Source organism: Erpetoichthys calabaricus, chromosome 4, assembly GCF_900747795.2.
Source record: "Erpetoichthys calabaricus chromosome 4, fErpCal1.3, whole genome shotgun sequence".
NCBI lineage: Eukaryota > Metazoa > Chordata > Cladistia > Polypteriformes > Polypteridae > Erpetoichthys > Erpetoichthys calabaricus.
This window is the reverse complement of record NC_041397.2, coordinates 203,128,798-203,147,823: the sequence shown is the minus strand read 5'-3', so window position 1 is coordinate 203,147,823 and position 19,026 is coordinate 203,128,798. Positions and strand designations below refer to the sequence as shown.

General features: G+C 40.8%; 2 protein-coding genes across 3 annotated transcripts in view; one reads left to right on the top strand and one right to left on the bottom strand.

Annotated features, from left to right (window-relative positions):
• brwd1 (bromodomain and WD repeat domain containing 1) overlaps positions 1 to 19,026 on the bottom strand; it is a 216,081-nt gene that overhangs the window by 50,850 nt on the left and 146,205 nt on the right. For both annotated transcript variants that reach the window (XM_028800205.2, XM_028800203.2), the window contains exons 28-31: positions 17,732 to 17,843; positions 17,528 to 17,589; positions 15,499 to 15,654; positions 3,603 to 3,723 (exon numbers count right to left, since the gene is read on the bottom strand). In XM_028800205.2, coding sequence (XP_028656038.2) covers positions 3,603 to 3,723; positions 15,499 to 15,654; positions 17,528 to 17,589; positions 17,732 to 17,843 — 451 coding nt within the window. The remainder of the gene's footprint in view (positions 1 to 3,602; positions 3,724 to 15,498; positions 15,655 to 17,527; positions 17,590 to 17,731; positions 17,844 to 19,026) is intronic.
• LOC127527635 (uncharacterized) overlaps positions 1 to 19,026 on the top strand; it is a 286,851-nt gene that overhangs the window by 248,638 nt on the left and 19,187 nt on the right. The gene's annotated exons all lie outside the window — the stretch shown is intronic.

The window sequence follows — 19,026 nt, the reverse complement described above, 5'->3', positions numbered from 1 at the left end:
ACTGGGTGAGGAACAGCCAAAATCTGCTACCAAGGTAAGGTTGTGGAAGACAAGACTGACCACAGCTACAAGACACAAGGTAGTTATACTGCATCAGCAAGGTCTCTCCCAGACAAAGATTTCAAAGCAGACTGGGGTTTCAAGATGTGCTGTTCAAGCTCTTTTGAAGCAAAGAAACGGGCAATGTTGAGGATCGTAGACGCAGTGTTCGGCCAAGGAAACTTAGTGCAGCAGATGAAAGATGCATCAAGCTTATTACCTCTCGAAATTGGAAGATGTCCAGCAGTGCCATCAGCTCAGAACTGGCAGAAACCAGTGGGACCCATGTACACCCATCTACTGTCCGGAGAAGTCTGGCCAGAAGTGGTCTTCATGGAAGAGTTGCAGCCAAAAAGCCATACCTCCGACGTAGAAACAAGGCTAAGCGACTCAAGTATGCACGAAAACATAGGAACTGGGATGCAGAAAAATGGCAGCAGGTGCTATGGACTGAAGAGTCAAAATTTGAAAATATTTGGCTGTAGCAGAAGGCAGTTTGTTCGTCGGAGGGCTGGAGAGTGGTACAATAATGAGTGTCTGCAGGCAACAGTGAAGCATGGTGGAGGTTCCTTGAACGTTTGGGGCTGCATTTCTGCAAATGGAGTTGGAGATTTGGTCAGGATTAATGGTGTTCTCAATGCTGAGAAATACATCCTACATCCACAGGAGATCTGTGGTTAGTTCTCCAAGATGTTTGGAACAACCTACCAGCCGAGTTCCTTCAAAAACTGTGTGCAAGTGTACCTAGAAGAATTGATGCTGTTTTGAAGGCAAAGGGTGGTCACACCAAATATTGATTTGATTTAGATTTCTCTTTTGTTCATTCACTGCATTTTGTTGATTGATGAAAATAAATGTAACACTTCCATTTTTGAAAGCATTCTTTGTTTACAGCATTTTTTCCACACCTGCCTAAAACTTTTGCACAGTACTGTATATACATATACACATATATACATACATATATATATATAGATGCATGAATATTTTTCCCCCTAAAGAGATACATATAGCAACAATTTAATATTGCATCTGTCACCAGTGACACCATATTCACTTCTAAGTCCCCAGAAGGACAGCCTGATCAAAATGACAACCACAGAAGACTACTGTCAAAATTGACATTTACTATTTTATTGTGAGAGCTGTATCTTGAATTAGTAAAGGTTTGTAATGTATATTTATATGGATACTACAGTAAACACACTGGTAATTTGAATTAAAAATGGAAAGTTTATTACCATTCAATAATCTGTCTACAAAAATAAATATTACCAAGGCCTCTAAGTGTGTTTGCCAGTTTATGAGACAACCCTGCACAGGGTTAAAAGGTGAGGACATGGTGTAAGGGCATAGCGAGAGCCATTAAGAACTATTTAGCGGGATCTGTAAAAGCAATACATTTCCAAACTATTTAAAAATTCAAACTCATCCCTTTGACTAACATTGGTAATTTCAAATGCTGTTTCAATTACGTTATTGTGTATTGTACAACTGTGACTAAGACAATCAGGTCAAGATTCTTGCTATATTTATGGAAACTGGAAAATTAAACATTTGTTTTATATATACATTAGGAAACACATGGACCTCTGGTCTTCAAAAAGGTGGTTCATGCACTTCTCATGAAACACAGAACTCCATGTCACTCTATGAATTTGCTGCCACCTTTGTTCTGTCCTAATGGTGTGTATGACCATCTACTGCGCTCAGAATGGATGACTTGCATTTGCAAAGAAAACAAAATCGACCTTTACAAAGTACTTTACTTGTGTTTGTGATGAAAATAATTGCTCAGACTGTGTTATACATTTCACTGTCAGCAGAGGTTGCCATGGTACTTTCTTTTTGCCATTTGTGCAATTCACTCTTCTTTTTCTGTTAACCAGGGCATGTGGCCATGCTGCCACGTGAAGGACCCAAAGCCAAATTACATGGGCAAAGTATCCCGCACCTCCAATTCTTGGGCTGTGTTATTCGTATCACTTCTTAAGGTCTAGAGTAAGACCAAGATCAAGATTCAAGGCCCAGTTGTTCACGAGTTTTTTTATGACAGACAGACCACCCATAGATAGATAGATGCATGTGGTTTAGATCTACAGCTGCTGTACCAATTAGCTATGGGTCCAATTTTGTCCTAAGCATTTTATCTTTTTTTATTTGTTTGCAGTCACAGAATTTAAAGAAAAAAAACTGTTACAAGTTTAGCCTAAAATGTGAAATAAAGCTCATTAAAAATCACAAGTCCAATGTTAAAAAATTACACAATCAAAATGTGACTAACGACATCCTGAAATCTTCTAAAATTTCATAAACAGCAGATAATGGGCGAGGCTGAGTAACACTAAAGTGTAAATACATACTCCATACACTATGAGCAACACTGAAGTGTTACTGGGTTTTGTTTTACTGTGGGCTGTGTTTATAACAGTTTTATTCCCATTGGTTGCCTATTGTTTTGTAATGTAGCTTTTTTTTTCCTACTACCTATCCATGTCTACCTGGTATAGCAGGTCTGCAGCTCAGAAAAAATGGGCAATTTTAAATAAATAAATAATGATAAAATGCTCACGCTGGGGAGTGGAGCAGGTGTGAGCGATCTGCAGAGAAGACGGTTCATCTCCGGATTGGTGCAAGGCGGTCAGCCGACCATTCGTTGCCTTGACGTCCGGCACATGAATATAGTCTGTCTCATTATCAGCCCGGGGCAGCAATTAGGTAATCACACCTGCAACTGCTCCCCAGTACATAAAAGAGAAGCGGGAGTGTCAGAGGAGAAAAAAAAAAAAAGAAAGAAACAGAAGAGAACCAAAAGGATAGGACAAACAAATGGGAGGTTAAAGAAGATAGGATGAAGCAGGCTGGAAACAGGGAAGAGCCGGTGCAGGAGTGAGGAGGCAGACAGCCAGGAGGAGGAGAGCCCAAGGAGGACAGCGTGCAGCCGACGCTTGCAGTGATTTAAAGGAATTGGAGTGATCAGGAACAGTGCAGCTCTGCATAAGTCCGGGAAAGCAGCTGGAGTCGGCGAAAGAAGCTCGGACAGTCTACCTTTCCTTGGCTGCAGGACAAAGATGGCTGTGTCTGTCAGGTAGGCGCCTCCTCAACTACAAGGTCCGTAAGAATAAGCTGGGGGATATGGTGCTTTTAATGGACTGCAATAGAGCATGTGTTTTAAGGGACAGTTTCCTGCACTGTTGGTTTTAACCTTGGGTCTTTAAAGGAATATTTATTTGATTGGATTTTAACCTCCACAGAGACAACTTCTTTTTATGGAGTATTTATCTATTGAACATTTTGCACACCTTGTTCTGTTGAAATGTTTTTAATAAAAGCACTGAGCACTGTTTCACCATCCCCTCGCTTGGGTGTGTTTGTCCTCATCTGCTCAGCTTATCCCAGGCATGACTATCTGCAGTGGTGGGTTGAAGAGACTCCCAGTGGGACCTGGTAGCATGGGGCCAACCCGCACTGTCAGTCAATCTCCAAAATCTGCTTTCACATTTAAAAGAAAATAATTTTGAAAAATGATCTGTTTTGTAATATTTTAAAATTTAATACCAGACCTGTAAAATCTGTGCACAAGACGTGTCCTTATAGTAGTAACATCAGTTGGATATGCCACCACCAAAAAGTAGTCAGGATACGTAGCGAAGTCAACTGGAGCAGCAAAAGGAAGTGCAAATTCTGTTCAAGAAAGACAACAACACTGAATTACCATAATTGAACTAGTGAAGCAGTAACACTTATTACATCTCAGTAATACTAAAACAAAACTTCATTAATACAAACATTAATACAAACCCTTAGCTTCACAAAGCCATTCATAAACTAGAATTGATCCAACAGATTAATACTTTGCAAGAACTCGCCACTTTACCTGTGTAATCAAAAAGTACTGAGCCTAAACCTGAAAGAAGTGCTCCACAGTGCAGATTTGGTAATTGGTCAAGGATTGGCTGCTGTGCACTAAACAAGCTGAATACAACCATTTTGAGCAATTATTGCTTGTAGTGCACATTTCTTGTTTTAGAACCAACTCAATATGGCCACCAAAAACTTCAAATCCGTGCTATTGTTGAATTGTTGAAGAGATGGTCAGCAGAATTCTGTTTTGACAGGACATCCATCATAGATTAACCAAGATCTTATGAACAATTTAAGACTGACAACAGAACATAATAATGACATCAATAGGATCAATAGAAGATACAGTAATCCCTCCTCGATCGCGGGGGTTGCGTTCCAGAACCCCCCGCGAAAGGTGAAAATCCGCGAAGTAGAAACCATATGTTTATATGGTTATTTTTATATTGTCATGCTTGGGTCATAGATTTGCAAAGAAACACAGGAGGTTGTAGAGAGATAGGAACTTTATTCAAACACTGCAAACAAACATTTGTCTCTTTTCAAAAGTTTAAACTGTGCTCCATGACAAGACAGAGATGACAGTTCCGTCTCGCAATTAAAAGAATGCAAACATATCTTCCTCTTCAAAGGAGTGCGTGTCAGGAGCAGAGAATGTCAGAGAGAGAGAAAAAAAAGCAAACAAAAATCAATAGGGTTGTTTGGCTTTTAAGTATGCGAAGCACCGCCGCACAAAGCAGTTGCAAGGAAGGCAGCAGTACACCCCCTCCGTCAGGAGCAGAGAATGTCAGAGAGAGAGAGAGAGAGAGAGAGAGGAGAGAGAGAGAGAGAGAGAGAGAGACAGAGAGAGAGACAGAGAAAAACAATCAAAAATCAATACGTGCCCTTCGAGCTTGTAAGTATGCGAAGCACCGTGCGGGAAGCATGTCGCTTCACGAAGCAGCTGCACAGAAGGGAGCAACGTGAAGGTAATCTTTCAGCATTTTTAGACGAGCGTCCGTATCGTCTAGGTGTGCGAACAGCCCCCCTGCTCACACCCCCTCCGTCAGCAGCAGAGAATGTCAGAGCGAGAGAGAGAGAGAAAAGTAAAAATCAAAAATCAATACGTGCTGTTTGATCTTTTAAGTATGCGAAGCACCGTGCAGGAAGCATATTGCTTGATAAAGCAGCCATATGTAAGCCCAGCAAAGAAGAGAGCAATGTGAAGGTAATCTTTCAGCGTTTTTTGAGGAGCGGCCATATCCTCTAGGGGTGCGAACAGCCCCCGTGCTCACAATATATTTGAGGAGTTTTATTTCATAGGTAATACGCGCTCTGGTTGGGTAGCTTCTCAGCCATCTGCCAATAGCTTCTCTTGTATGAAATCAACTGGGCAAACCAACTGAGGAAGCATGTACCAGAAATTAAAAGACCCACTGTCCGCAGAAATCCGCGAACCAGCAAAAAATCTGCGATATATATTTAAACATGCTTACATATAAAATCCGCGATAGAGTGAAGCCGCGAAAGTCGAAGCGCGATATAGCGAGGGATTACTGTACAGTATTTGCTGTGGGTCATCTGAATCCTTTTCTACATTACTTACCCAGAACAGTGAATCCTTAAATTTAGTATCATTGTATCTAACATAGTAAAAATAATATCAAGCTTGGACTGAAAAAAAAAATTAACAAGCATTTCACAACTCTTAGACACATCAAAAAATGTAAAACTGAATATTTTCGTGGTATATTGCAGGAAAAAAAATGGTGCTCTTAAGTGCTTTCTATAAATTAAAAATAAAATATCTTGCCCAGGGCTGCACGGTGGCAAAGTTGTAGCACTGCTGCCTCGCAGTTAGGAGACCCGGGTTCGCTTCCCGGGTCCTCCCTGGGTGGAGTTTGCATGTTCTCCCAGTGTCTGCGTGGGTTTCCTCCGGGCACTCCGGTTTCCTCCCACAGTCCAAAGACATGCAGGTTAGGTGAATTGGCGATTCCAAATTGGCCCTAGTGTGTGCTTGGTGTGTGAGTGTGTTTGTGTGTGTCCTGCGGTGGGTTGGCACCCTGCCCGGGATTGGTTCCTGCCTTGTGCTCTGTGTTGGCTGGGATTGGCTCAAGCAGACCCCCGTGACTCTGTGTTCGGATTTAGTGGGTTGGAAAATGAATGGATGGATGGATATCTTGCCCACTCTGGCACTTTACAATGGAAGGTATGGAGCACAGAAGAAAAGCTTAAACAATTTCCAAATACATCCATTTTTTCAAGCCAAGACAGCTATTGAGTATCGATCAGCATCTTGTGTTTCTGACACATTTGTGACAACAAAAGGATTCTGGAAATTATCATTTTATCACATATTCCTGGTACTGTTTTTCTCATAAAAAAAAAGAGTAAGAGTTTTTACTATTAGCTAATTGAATACAGAAGTAAATCAAAATAAAACCAACCACATGGCACAGAAAGTTTACTATAACTTGGTATGGCCAAAGAAATACCTGAGACCAAACTCTTGTATTCTTTGCCTGATCATCCTTTCAAAACCTCTGATGAGGGACACTATTTCTTTGGCCTTTATTTCATGGAACAGATATGTCTTTATCACGTCTATGGTAATTTTCAGCCAAGACCGTCTGGGCACTGTGTGGGTTGCTGTGTCCACTGATCCCGTACTCAGCTGATGTACAACCTCATGTAAATTCCGCTATGTATCATTTACCTCCAAGTTGGTGCATGTCTCGACATCTCCAAGCCTATCTAATAGGACTTTGCCTCTAAGTAACATAAAATTTTCATCCTTACAATAACAGCTTACAGTTCCATCAAAAAACAGTTTTGTCACTTGCTGAAGTCTTATCACTGCCCATTGACATGCACTATTTGCATGTTGAGAACTTGAAAATGCAAAATGGAAAATGAAAATTTAATGAGCAGCAGGAGTGGCCAGTGCTTATTTATTTTTTTTTACTTTTTACAGCTTCATTGCACTTCAGGCAGAAAATTAAATTGTAAATGGGGTTATTTCATTTTAAGTTTTGTAGCATTCTTGTGCGCAGATATTGAAAACGAAATTGCAAATGGGGGTACAGAAAAACCCTTGATTATCCATCACTCGATTAACTGTAAGTGCAAAAAAAAAACCAAAAAAATTCTGCACACACCAGAGCCTACTTATTAATGTACTATTACTGCCATGTGGCACGCTGCAAGCTAGGCACATTGGAACAACTCTCCCTTGTGCTACTGCATACTGTTCTTCTCCAGCACCACTTGCCATGCCACATTTTGAAATCACAGCGTCAGTTACATACCCTCAGTTTTAATAGTGTTTTATAGCTTTTCTCTTTTGCTATAATTAATCTACTATACATTGATATGGCCGATAAACATTGTGTGTTTGATGTTAGAATTGTCACAAAAAACTGAAATTAAACATTTATAAAACAGTGAAAGTGGTTCAATTTACAGAGTAGGAAGAACAACAGTGAATGTTATAAAGCGTGATGCTGAGGAAAATGAAAAACCTGTTTAAAACGGAAACCACTGACGGTAATGTTCTTCTGTATTTTTTTTATTATTTTATATTATGTTTTGTTAATATATTTTAAAGTACAGGAAGCTGGTGATGGGCTGTAGGAGGAGCAGAAAGGGTGGAATGCTGTGTATGTGATGGGAATGGGTGAAGGCCTTCTGTTCTGTAAGGGGTGGACCAAAAGAAGTTTTGAGTAGGGAGCCGGGAGACAATAAGCAAAAGTGTTTGCGGTATACAGAAAGATTGTGAGTGTCAGGAGATAAACTGATTGGTAGGGAAAGTTTTAGCATCCTGTTTTATTGTTTAGGAGGTGTACTCCATAACCCAGATAACCGAGTACAAGACAGGGCACCATTGGTTTCGTAACGAAGACTCACAAGTAAAACACAGAAAACTCCAGTACCTCCGAGTTGCGTTTGCTTATTATGCTGGTCGTTACCACCAACCTCTACTTGAAAAATCCTCTTTATAGGCATCCTCTAAAAGAAAATCTAGACACCTGCCTCAGTGCTACCTATTTCTGGTCAAACCACAGCGTTTTTTTTAATTGATGTCTACAGTTTGTATTTGATACTGTATTTTAATCTTGTTTGTTCTGTTAAGTGCTTGTGACGGTACACACTGGGGTGGACGAAAAAAACTCAATATTGTAGGTATATTGCTTATTTCATTTGCAAGGACCTTTGTACAAACAATGCAATTGAGAATGCAGGATTCCACAACATGATTTATACTCTACTCTCGAGCTGAGGTTCATTATTCCATTGTGAGATATTTTTTACAGAGAACAGTTCCCAAAATATACAACAAGGTTAAATCAAAATTAAAACAATTACTTTGCAAAGCAGAAGGAGTTGCCGTGACACATGATTCATTGATTTTGACAGCCACACAGTGTTATGTTACAGTAAGTCCATCAAATAACTGAAGAAAGGAGCTTATTATCTTATGGCCTACAAACAATTATTGTGCTTGAAAGTCATACCAGGGCTAGCAAGGCCAAGCTACTTAGTAATGTTAATGAGGAATGGGGAATTGAAGAAAAAGTGCCAATATTAGTCAAAAGAACATGACGAATATACTTGTTGCAGCACAGGTGGAACAGATGTTAAAAGGTCCACACACACATTAAACTTGGTGCCTCAAATTGCACTCAAACTACCAGTTGTTGTGTGGCTCCTAAGAAGAATAACATGTGTCCCCATGTTTTTCCACAGAAGCACCCAAGATATTCAAGCAGAAATTATTGGATCTTCCATAGCACAAGCTGATTACCAATGTTCCAACCTAGTGGAACACTGCACATTATATGGCAGTCAGAATGAAATTTCTTAATTCCAGACATTTATATTGTTATATGGATATATTTATGAAGTTTACTTGTTGACTCAAAAAAAACTAATACATACATATATATACACACACACACATATACAGTGCATCCGGAAAGTATTCACAGCGCATCACTTTTTCCACATTTTGTTATGTTACAGCCTTATTCCACAATGGATTAAATTCATTTCTTTCCTCAGAATTCTACACACAGCACCCCATAATGACAACGTGAAAAAAGTTTACTTGAGGTTTTTGCAAATTTATTAAAAATAAAAAAATTGAGAAAGCACATGTACATAAGTATTCACAGCCTTTGCCGTGAAGCTCGAAACTGAGCTCAGGTGCATCCTGTTTCCCCTGATCATCCTTGAGATGTTTCTGCAGCTTACCTGGAGTCCACCTGTGGTAAATTCAGTTGATTGGACATGATTTGGAAAGGCACACACCTGTCTACATAAGGTCCCACAGTTGACAGTTCTGCTGCTTTGAAGGTCCCAATGAGCACAGTGGCCTTCATCATCCGTAAGTGGAAGAAATTCGAAACCACCAGGACTCTTCCTAGAGCTGGCCGGCCATCTAAACTGAGCGATAGGGGGAGAAGTGCCTTAGTCAGGGAGGTGACCAAGAGCCCGATGATCACTCTGTCAGAGCTCCAGAGGTCCTCTGTGGAGAGAGGAGAACCTTCCAGAAGGACAACCATCTCTACAGCAATCCACCAATCAGGCCTGTATGGTAGAGTGGCCAGACGGAAGCCACTCCTTAGTAAAAGGCACATGGCAGCCCGCCTGGAGTTTGCCGCACCTGAAGGACTCTCAGACCATGAGAAAGAAAATTCTCTGGTCTGATGAGACAAAGATTGAACTCTTTGGTGTGAATGCCAGGCGTCACTTTTGGAGGAAACCAGGCACCGCTCATCACCAGACTAATACCATCCCTACAGTGAAGCATGGTGGTGGCAGCATCATGCTGTGGGGATGTTTTTCAGCGGCAGGGACTGGGAGACTAGTCAGAATAAAGGGAAAGATGACTGCAGCAATGTACAGACACATCCTGGATGAAAACCTGTTCCAGAGCTCTCTTGACCTCAGACTGGGGCGACGGTTCATGTTTCAGCAGGACAACGACCCTAAGCACACAACCAAGATATCAAAGGAGTGGCTTCAGGACAACTCTGTGAATGTCCTTGAGTGGCTCAGCCAGAGCCCAGACTTGAATCAGATTGAACATCTCTGGAAAGATCTTAAAATGGCTGTGCACTGACGCTTCCCATCACACCTGATGGAGCTTGAGAGATGCTGCAAAGAGGAATGGGCGAAACAGGCCAAGGATAGGTGTGCCAAGCTTGTGGCATCATATTCAAAAAGACTTGAGGCTGTAATTGCTGCCAAAGGTGAATCGACAAAGTATTCAGCAAAGGCTGTGAATACTTATGTACATGTGATTTCTCAGTTTTTTTTATTTTTAATAAATTTGCAAAAACATCAAGTAAACTTTTTTCACGTTGTCATTATAAATGGAAGGTGAGTTAAGGCCAGATGGTTTGAGAGGTGGATTCAAATTGTTCTATCATGGTGTGGATGGGAGGAGAAATGGGGTAGGGGTTATTCTGAAGGAACAATATGTCAAGATTGTTTTGTAGGTGAAAACAGTGTCAGAGTAATGATTATTAAGCTAGAAACTGGAGGTGTGATGATGTATGTTGTTAGTGCATATACCCCGCAAGTTAGGTGTGCAATGAATGAGAAAGAAGATTTCTGGAGTGAGTTGGATGAAGTGATGGACAGTGTACCCAAGGGACAGAAAGTGGTGATTAGAGCGGATTTCAATGGAAATGTTGGTAAAGGGAACAGAGGAGACAAGGAGGTGATAGGTAGGTATGGTGTCAAGTAGAGGAATGATGAAGGTCAGATGATAGTGGATTTTGCGAAAAAGATTGACATGGCTGTGGCGAATACATATTTTAAGAACAGAGAAGAACATAGGATGATGTACAAAAGTGGAGGAAGATGCACACAGGTATATTATATCCTATGCAGAAGAGTCAATCTGAAGGAGATTGAAGACTGCAAAGTGGTGTGTGACGATGCGGGTTCTGCTCCATGCTCCCATCGGCTGTTAGGGAGCCCTTGAACCCAACACCATCGGTAATGTCACCGAAAAATGTCAACGAAAACCTCCATTGCAGGGTTAAATGACTACAGGCCAGTCGCCCTGACGTCTGTGGTCATGAAATCCTTTGAAAGACTGGTGTTGACCTACCTGAAGGACATTACAGACCCCCTGCTTGACCCCCTACAGTTTGCTTACCGAGCAAACAGGTCAGTGGATGATGCAATCAACATGGGACTGCACTACATCCTGCAACATCTCGACTCTCCAGGGACATATGCTAGGATCCTGTTTGTGGACTTCAGCTCGGCGTTGAACACTATCATTCCAGAAGTCCTCCACACCAAACTCACTTGGCTCACTGTACCAGCTCCCATCTCCCAGTGGATCAAAAACTTCCTGACAGATAGGAAGCAGCAAGTGAGACTGGGAAAAATCACATCCAGCACACGAACAGTCAGCACTGGCGCCCCCAGGGATGTGTCCTCTCTCCTCTGTTCTTCTTCCTCTACACAAATGACTGCACCTCAAGAGACCCGTCTGTTAAAATCCTGAAGTTCGCAGATGATATGACAGTCATTGGCCTCATCAAGGACAGTGACGAGTCTGTATACAGACGAGAGGTCGAACAGCTGGCCCTCTGGTGCGGTCAAAACAACCTGGAGCTGAACAAGCTTAAAACTGTGGAGATGACAGTGGACTTCAGGAGGAGTCCCCCAGTGCTGCCCCCTCTCACACTACTCAACAGCATTGTGTCTGCTGTGGAAAACTTCAGGTTTCTGGGATCCACAATTTCCCAGGACCTAAAGTGGGAACTAAACATAAACACAATTGTTAAAAAGGCCCAGCAGAGGTTATACTTCCTGCGCCAGCTCAGTAAATTCAACCTGCCTCAGGAGCTGCTCATCCAATTTTACTCTGCAGTAATCCAGTCTGTTCTCTGTTCATCTATCACAGTCTGGTTTGGCTCAGCCACAAAACAGGACAGGAACAGACTTCAATGGACAGTCAGGATTGCAGAAAAAATCATTGGTGTTGATCTGCCCTCCATTCAAGACTTATACAGATCTCGAGTCAGGAAACGGGCAGAAAACATCATTGCAGACCCATCACACCCTGGTTACAACCTTTTTCAACTTCTTCCCTCTGGTAGGCGCTACAGAGCACTGTACGCCAAAACTACCAGACATGTGAACAGTTTCTTTCCTCAGGCCATCACTCTCATGAACACTTAAGTCAATCTCACAGCATCAGGGACAATACTAGGTAAAACCGGAGTCCAATTCCTTGTATGTGTACATATACTTGGCCAATAAAGCTGATTCTGATGAGCTAGACAGTGAGGCAATAACAATGAGCAAGGGGATGGTTTAAAAGTGCCAAGTGTTTTTATGTACAAGACAATCCAAAACAGTGTTCAAAGTAAAGTGTTGTGCAGTTCATTCAATAAATAAATAAATCCAAAAACATGTGGAGGTTAAAATCAATAAACAAACTCTTCTAAAAACCATGAGGTAAAAATGTTACAGGAAGTAATATGTTTCCATGGCGGCTCCCCTGCTACACCCATCTGGACTGCTCTAAAGGAGAGTCGCTTACCTGCAGGAACAGCTGCCCTTCACTCAGGTCCGGTAGCCTTCCGACCCTTGGCTTCGTGAGGCTCCCAACCGGACCAAGACATTGGACCATTCCCCAGCGGCCAAGGCGCTCACACTGAGGCTACACCAGTCCAAAGCCTCATCGACTCCCGCTGCCTTCTACGGTCAGTCGACTTCTCCACTGGTCACTCCAGCTCCTAAATCGCTCAGCCGGAGTGACTACTTTCTCAGCCCACTGAGTGTTGGCCAAACACTCCCCTCGTGGGCTCTCCTCCCAGCTGCCTGCTTTCTCCCTCGCTCGTTCTCCTTCTTCCTCACACCGGCTCTCTCCACCTGCTTCCTGTCTTCTCCTACTACCTCCCGTTCTCTCTTTCCTTCTTTTCTTTTTCCCCCTTAACCGGCTCGCGCTTCTCTATATATGCGGAGAGAACATGGCAGCTGCAGCCCATTAGCCACAGGAACAATCACGGATGTGGGCAGTCTCCCACCTGTGCACTTAGGGGAGAAACGCCCACACCGCAGATCGCCCTGCGGCTCGCTATAGTTACCATGCCCCCTCGCTAAGCCGCGAGCGCGGTGATTATTTAAAACAAAACGGCCTTTGCTGGAAGAGCTGTGGACCCATAACACCACAGGTGGCAGGGGAAAGTATTGTTAGACAGCATAGGATGGTGGTCTGTAGGATGAAACAGGAGATCAAGAAAAGGAGGAGAGTGAGGGCAGAGCCAAGGATCAAATGGTGGAAGTTGAAAAAGGAAGACTGCAAGGTTAGGTTTAGGGAGGAGGTTAGACATGCACTGGGTGGCAGTGAAGAGTTACGAGACACCTGGGCAACTACAGCAGAAGTAGTAAGGGTGACAGCAAGAAAGGTGCTTGGCATGACATCGGGACAAAGGAAGGATGAAAAGGAAACCTGGTGGTGGAATAGGGAAGTACAGGAGAGTATACAGAGGAAGAGGATGGCGAAAATGTTGTGGGATAGGCAGAGAGATGCAGAAAGTAGGCAAGAGTACAAGGAGATAAGGTGTATGGTGAAGAGAGAGGTGGTGAAGGCTAAAGAAAAGGCATATGATGAGTTGTATGAGAGGCTGGACACTAAGGAGGGAGAAAAGGACCTGTACCGATTGGCTAGACAGAGGGATTGTGTTGGGAAAGATGTGCAGCAGGTTAGGGTAATAAAGGATAAAGATGGAAACATACTCACAAGTGAGAAGAGTGTGTTGAGCAAATGGAAAGAGTACTTTGAGAGGCCGATGAATGAAGAGAATGAGAAAGAGAAGGTTGGATGACGTGGAGATAGTGAATCAGGAAGTGCAACGGATCAGAAAGGAGGACGTAAGGACAGCTTTGAAGAGGATGAAGAATGGAAAGGCTGTTGGTGCACATGACATACCTGTGGAATCATAGAGGTGTTTAGGAGAGACGGCAGTGGAGTTCTTAACCAGATTGTTTAATGGAATCTTAGAAAGTGAGATGATGCTTGGGGAGTGGAGAAGAAGTGTACTGGTACAGATTTTTTAAGAATAAGGAGGATGTGCAGAGCTGTAGTAACTACAGGGGATAAAACTGATGAGCCACAGCATGAAGTTATGGGAAAGAGTAGTGGAAGCTAGGTTAAGAAGGGAGGTGATGATTAGTGAGCAGCAGTATGGTTTCATTCCAAGGAGCAGCACCACAGATGCAATATTTGCTCTAAGGGTGTTAATGGAGAAGTATAGAGAAGGACAGAAGGAGTTGCATTGGGTCTTTGTGGACCTTGAGAAAGAATATGACATGGTGCCTCGAGAGGAGTTGTGGTATTGTATGAGGAAGTTGGGAGTGGGAGAGAAGTACGTAAGAGTTGTACAGGATATATATATGACGGAAGTGTGACAGTGGTGAGGTCTGTGGTAAGAGTAACGGATGCAGTCAAAATGGAGGTGGGATTACATTAGGGATCGGCTCTGAGACCTTTCTTATTTACAATGGTGATGGACAGGTTGACAGACGAGATTAGACAGGAGTCCCCGTGGACTACGATGTTTGCTGATGACATTGTGATCTGTAGCGAGAGTAGGGAGCAGGTCGAGGAGACACTGGAGAGGTGGAGATATGCTCTAGAGAGAAGAGGAATGAAGGTCAGTAGGAACAAGACAGAATACATCAGTGTGAATGAGAGGAAGGTCAGTGGAATGATGAGGATTCTGAGAGAAGAGTTGGCGAAGGTGGATGAGTTTAAATACTTAGGATCAGCAATACCAACTTAATTCACGGAATGCAGACTTGGATGATGTAAGTTAACAATGAAAATGGGCCTTTTAATTAGAATCTTAGATAATAAACTATAACAAGCTTTACAATGCATGATGTAACTCAGTCAAAACCTGTGTAATCACATGCAACTACCTCAACTAACATTAACTAAAATATATACAGGACAAAATGCAAACTGCAAATGTCATCTAGGACCTGCCTCATCAGGACATCTGATGTTTTACAAATATCCTATACTAAAATCATACCAGGAAAATCTTTGCTTAATGGTTACATACTTATGGATTTACTCCCATTCCATATTAGCATTCTCTGGAAAAGTTTCAGATGTGACAATACTCTGTCATGAAAAACCCATTGTATATATTCAATACACTGCTCATTTTTTTATCTTATTTTACTTAATTGCTGGGATTCTGTTCCATCCTCCATACCTATATGGCAGAAGGGCATCCTTGTCTACATTAATTAAAATAAGAAAATTTTCTCTGTGAGAAATGGTTAGATAATAGGGTTAGCAATTTGGCAAGAATTTATTTATGCTAAAATTAAAATAAAATAACTGGGTCTCTTTAGACTTTTGAAGTTCCAACATGTAGAAAGGGGTGCTATATATTGGGGTTTTTATTCACATAATCCAAACACAGAAGGGGAGTGGTGCTGAAATTGATTTTAGCTGATATGGAACATAAGCCATATGGGAAGTATAGTACTACAGCCTGAATTATTGTGTATTTTTGTGTCACTTATTTTAATGTAATTCATAAATTAAATACAATAAAATACACTTACGAAAAGTCAAAAGCTGGTTTATGCCATTAATAATACGTTCACATTCTTCATCGCGGGACTTGATGCCCCATTCTCCTTCCTGTGGTTTATACATTAATTCACTCTGTTCACTGCTGGACACTGGGACACTATTTCCAATTTGATCCGGCAGTTGCGCTATTAAGAATAAAACACAATGTGATCTATTTTACAGAAAGTATGTACTTATATTAACTTTTTCATAATTAGAACAGGCATCAATACATAAAGGTTGCATCATTTATAATTACTTAAAATTGAAGTATAGGGGAGTATTTTTTGAAAGACACAGCATATACATGTGTATATAAAATATTCACACTCTTGAAAGTTTTCCCATTACAGTGGAACCTCGGTTCACGAACGTCTCGGTACACGTACAAATCGGTTTATGACCAAAAAGTTCGCCAAACTTTTGTCTCGGTTCACGAACAAGCCAGTTTCCCGTTCGGTTTGTACATGTTCAGTCTCTCCCTGTGCATTTCCTATGCAGCAAGCAAGAGAGAGAGAGAGAGCGCGACACACACACACAGGCAGCGCGAGAGAGAGACGTGCGCACACACACAGGCAGCGCAAGAGAGAGACGCGAGCACACACACAGGCAGCGCAAGAGAGAGAGAGAGACGGGCACACACACAGGCAGCGAGAGAGAGAGAGAGACACGCACACACACAGGCAGCGCGAGAGAGAGACAGACGCACACACACAGGCAGCGCAAGAGAGAGAGCTGGACGCATAAGGTAGGTAGGAAGGCAGTTAAAGAATGCACTGGGCTTGATTTTGTTTTCACTTCTGTTTACAGCGATCGTTTCGTAGCATGCATTGTTGCAATGTTACTTTTCTTGGTGGTTTATTAAATTACGGAGTTTTTCAAATGTTTATTTTTCCCTGTGCTTAAAACTCATTAAAAAAATATATATATATATTTACATACAGTTCGTATGGTCTGGAACGGATTAATTGTATTTACATACAATCCTATGGGGGAAATTGCTTCAGTTCATGACCAAATCGGTTTACGACCAGAGTTTTGGAACGAATTATGGTCGTGAACCGAGGTTCCACTGTATACTGTTATACAATTCTATATAACAGAGGATTTAATTTGGCTTTGTGATACCTGATGCACAGGGAATAAAAAAGAATCTGGAATGTCAAAATAAAAACAGATCACTGCAAAGTGGTATAAATTAATTAAAATTATAAAATATAAAATAATTGATCGCACAAGTATTCACTCGGTTCAAGTCAGTATTTACTAAAAGCACCTTTGGCAGAAATTTCAGCATTAGTTGGACAGGTCTTAATCAGGTTTGCAAATCTGGACAATGCAGTTTTTCCCCTTTCTTCTTTGGCAAAACTACTCAAGCTCTATCAAGCTGCATGGGTCTTTGGCTTTACTTTTGGGGTACAGCTGAACTACACTATTTTCATTTCTTCATAAATGATCTGACTGAACTCCAAGGGATACTTAGTGACTTGGATATTTTCTTGTATTTATCTGTTGACTTGTGCTTTTCAATTTACATGGAGTTGCCAGGAGTGTTTGTTGTCTTCATTGTATAGGTTAGATTAGGCCACAATACTGACTTACCACAAGCTGGACTTTCCAGATACAGATGCTACTATTAATTGAAATCCCTTGACTACAGAAAGGTGATCTCCATTTAACTAATTATGTGACTTCTACAACCAATTGTCTGCACCAGTAATGATTTAAGTGTAATATATTAATGGGGGTCAATACTAATGTAATCAATTATTTTGTGTTTTACATTTGTAAGATGCATTGTTGAGCAAGTTATTTCTACTTAGTAGATTATTTAATATGCATTAGGATTCAGGTTTTAGTAAACAGATCTATGTTACACCTGCTATCAAGTCTGTGATTTGTGGTGTCAGTATAAAAAGAAAACACAAAAAGCAATTCTGATAACAAATAGTACAGTTTTTCCTAACTTAATATATCTTTTGCCTTACAATCTCTTTATTTTGACCTATATGGCTATACCATTGTCAGGAATGGGCTCCACATCCCAAGGACTTAACTTCTCAATCTCGCCATTATCCCACCTAATAATAAAACAAATATATACATATAAATATATTTTCTTAACTGTCAAACAGGTTCTAATAGAATTAAAATTCAAGTATTATCTCCAAGCACATCAAATCACATGTTTGACAGTATGACTCAGTCTGTGAATAAGCTTACCGAACTTTGTAGCACTGAAAGTGGCTATCAGGATACTCTGCTTGATAGGGCTCTTGACATAGTAGTGTTCCAAACCACCAAGCATCATCAATAACTGATCTGAATCGGTTATCTATAAAATGTAAACATAACAATGTTTAATGACATCCTCTAGAAATTAAAATTTTTGCTAATAAAATTCTGGAAGGTTACCAAAGACAAACAGAAGTAAGAATTATTTTTACTATCTGAGTGACGTAATCTTCTTGGAAAGTTAATTTACACAAAGGAGAAAAAAAAGAAATCAAAGCAAAATATTAGGCATTTAACATGAAGTATTAATAACTAGCATCAATTAAAAAAAATCAGTGCAAATTATTATTACATTTATCAGTCGGCTTTATTTAAAGTAGTACAGGATCAAGAGAATTTGAAGGCTATGCTTACAAAATAAGATTTTTAATATTAACCAATTACTGTCTTCTGTTTAGCATGTATGATGACATATGCAATGTTATGTGCAGAATTATCTAGGTAATTCAGTTCAGGAATATCATTCCTATTCTACATATTGCACTAATTATACAACAAATTAAATTTAAGAAATTATAGATTTTACCACTCCTATAAGCATGCCATACGAGTTTCTTAGGGGCTTATGTGTCCCAGTAATGATATAATTAGGAACATGAAGCTTCTGACAGGGTTCCTGTTGTAAAATGAGTACAAAATCAGATTCTTATTATGGTTTTCAGTAAATTTAACCTAACCTCCATAAGATTACTAAGATACACTGCTGGAGGTGGTTCTGTCAGTGAATACCCGGTGGAGATGCTATATGGTCCGGCTGGGTTCAATCTGAAAAAGCTGTTTACAGGTTTATTGTGAGATTACCTAACAGATGGAAAAGTGTTGGGTTTTAGGTACAATGCCAATTTAGGTAACAGGTGTATGGAGGACAGATCTAAACATTACAAATCTGGAATGCAACTTATTTGCAGTGAAGCTGAAAAAATACAATGTTGGTTCTGGAACTAGATTTCCTGATTAAAGGGGTCTCTCTCTGTCTCTCTCTAGTTTTGCAGTATACAAACAGAAGAGATCCTGGGATACTCAATACATCCCAGAAGGGTACTATTCTCTGATATTTTTTCAAATGGGTTGCAAGCTAATCAAAGCATAATTTTATTTTTCCTTTTCCTTTCTTACATGAGATATAAGTAGTGATGTGTCTAAAAATAGTTTGAGTATTTGACCATTTCACTTCTGTTAGTGTTAAATGTAAGGTTAGCCAATTGAAATGTATCTGGAAAATG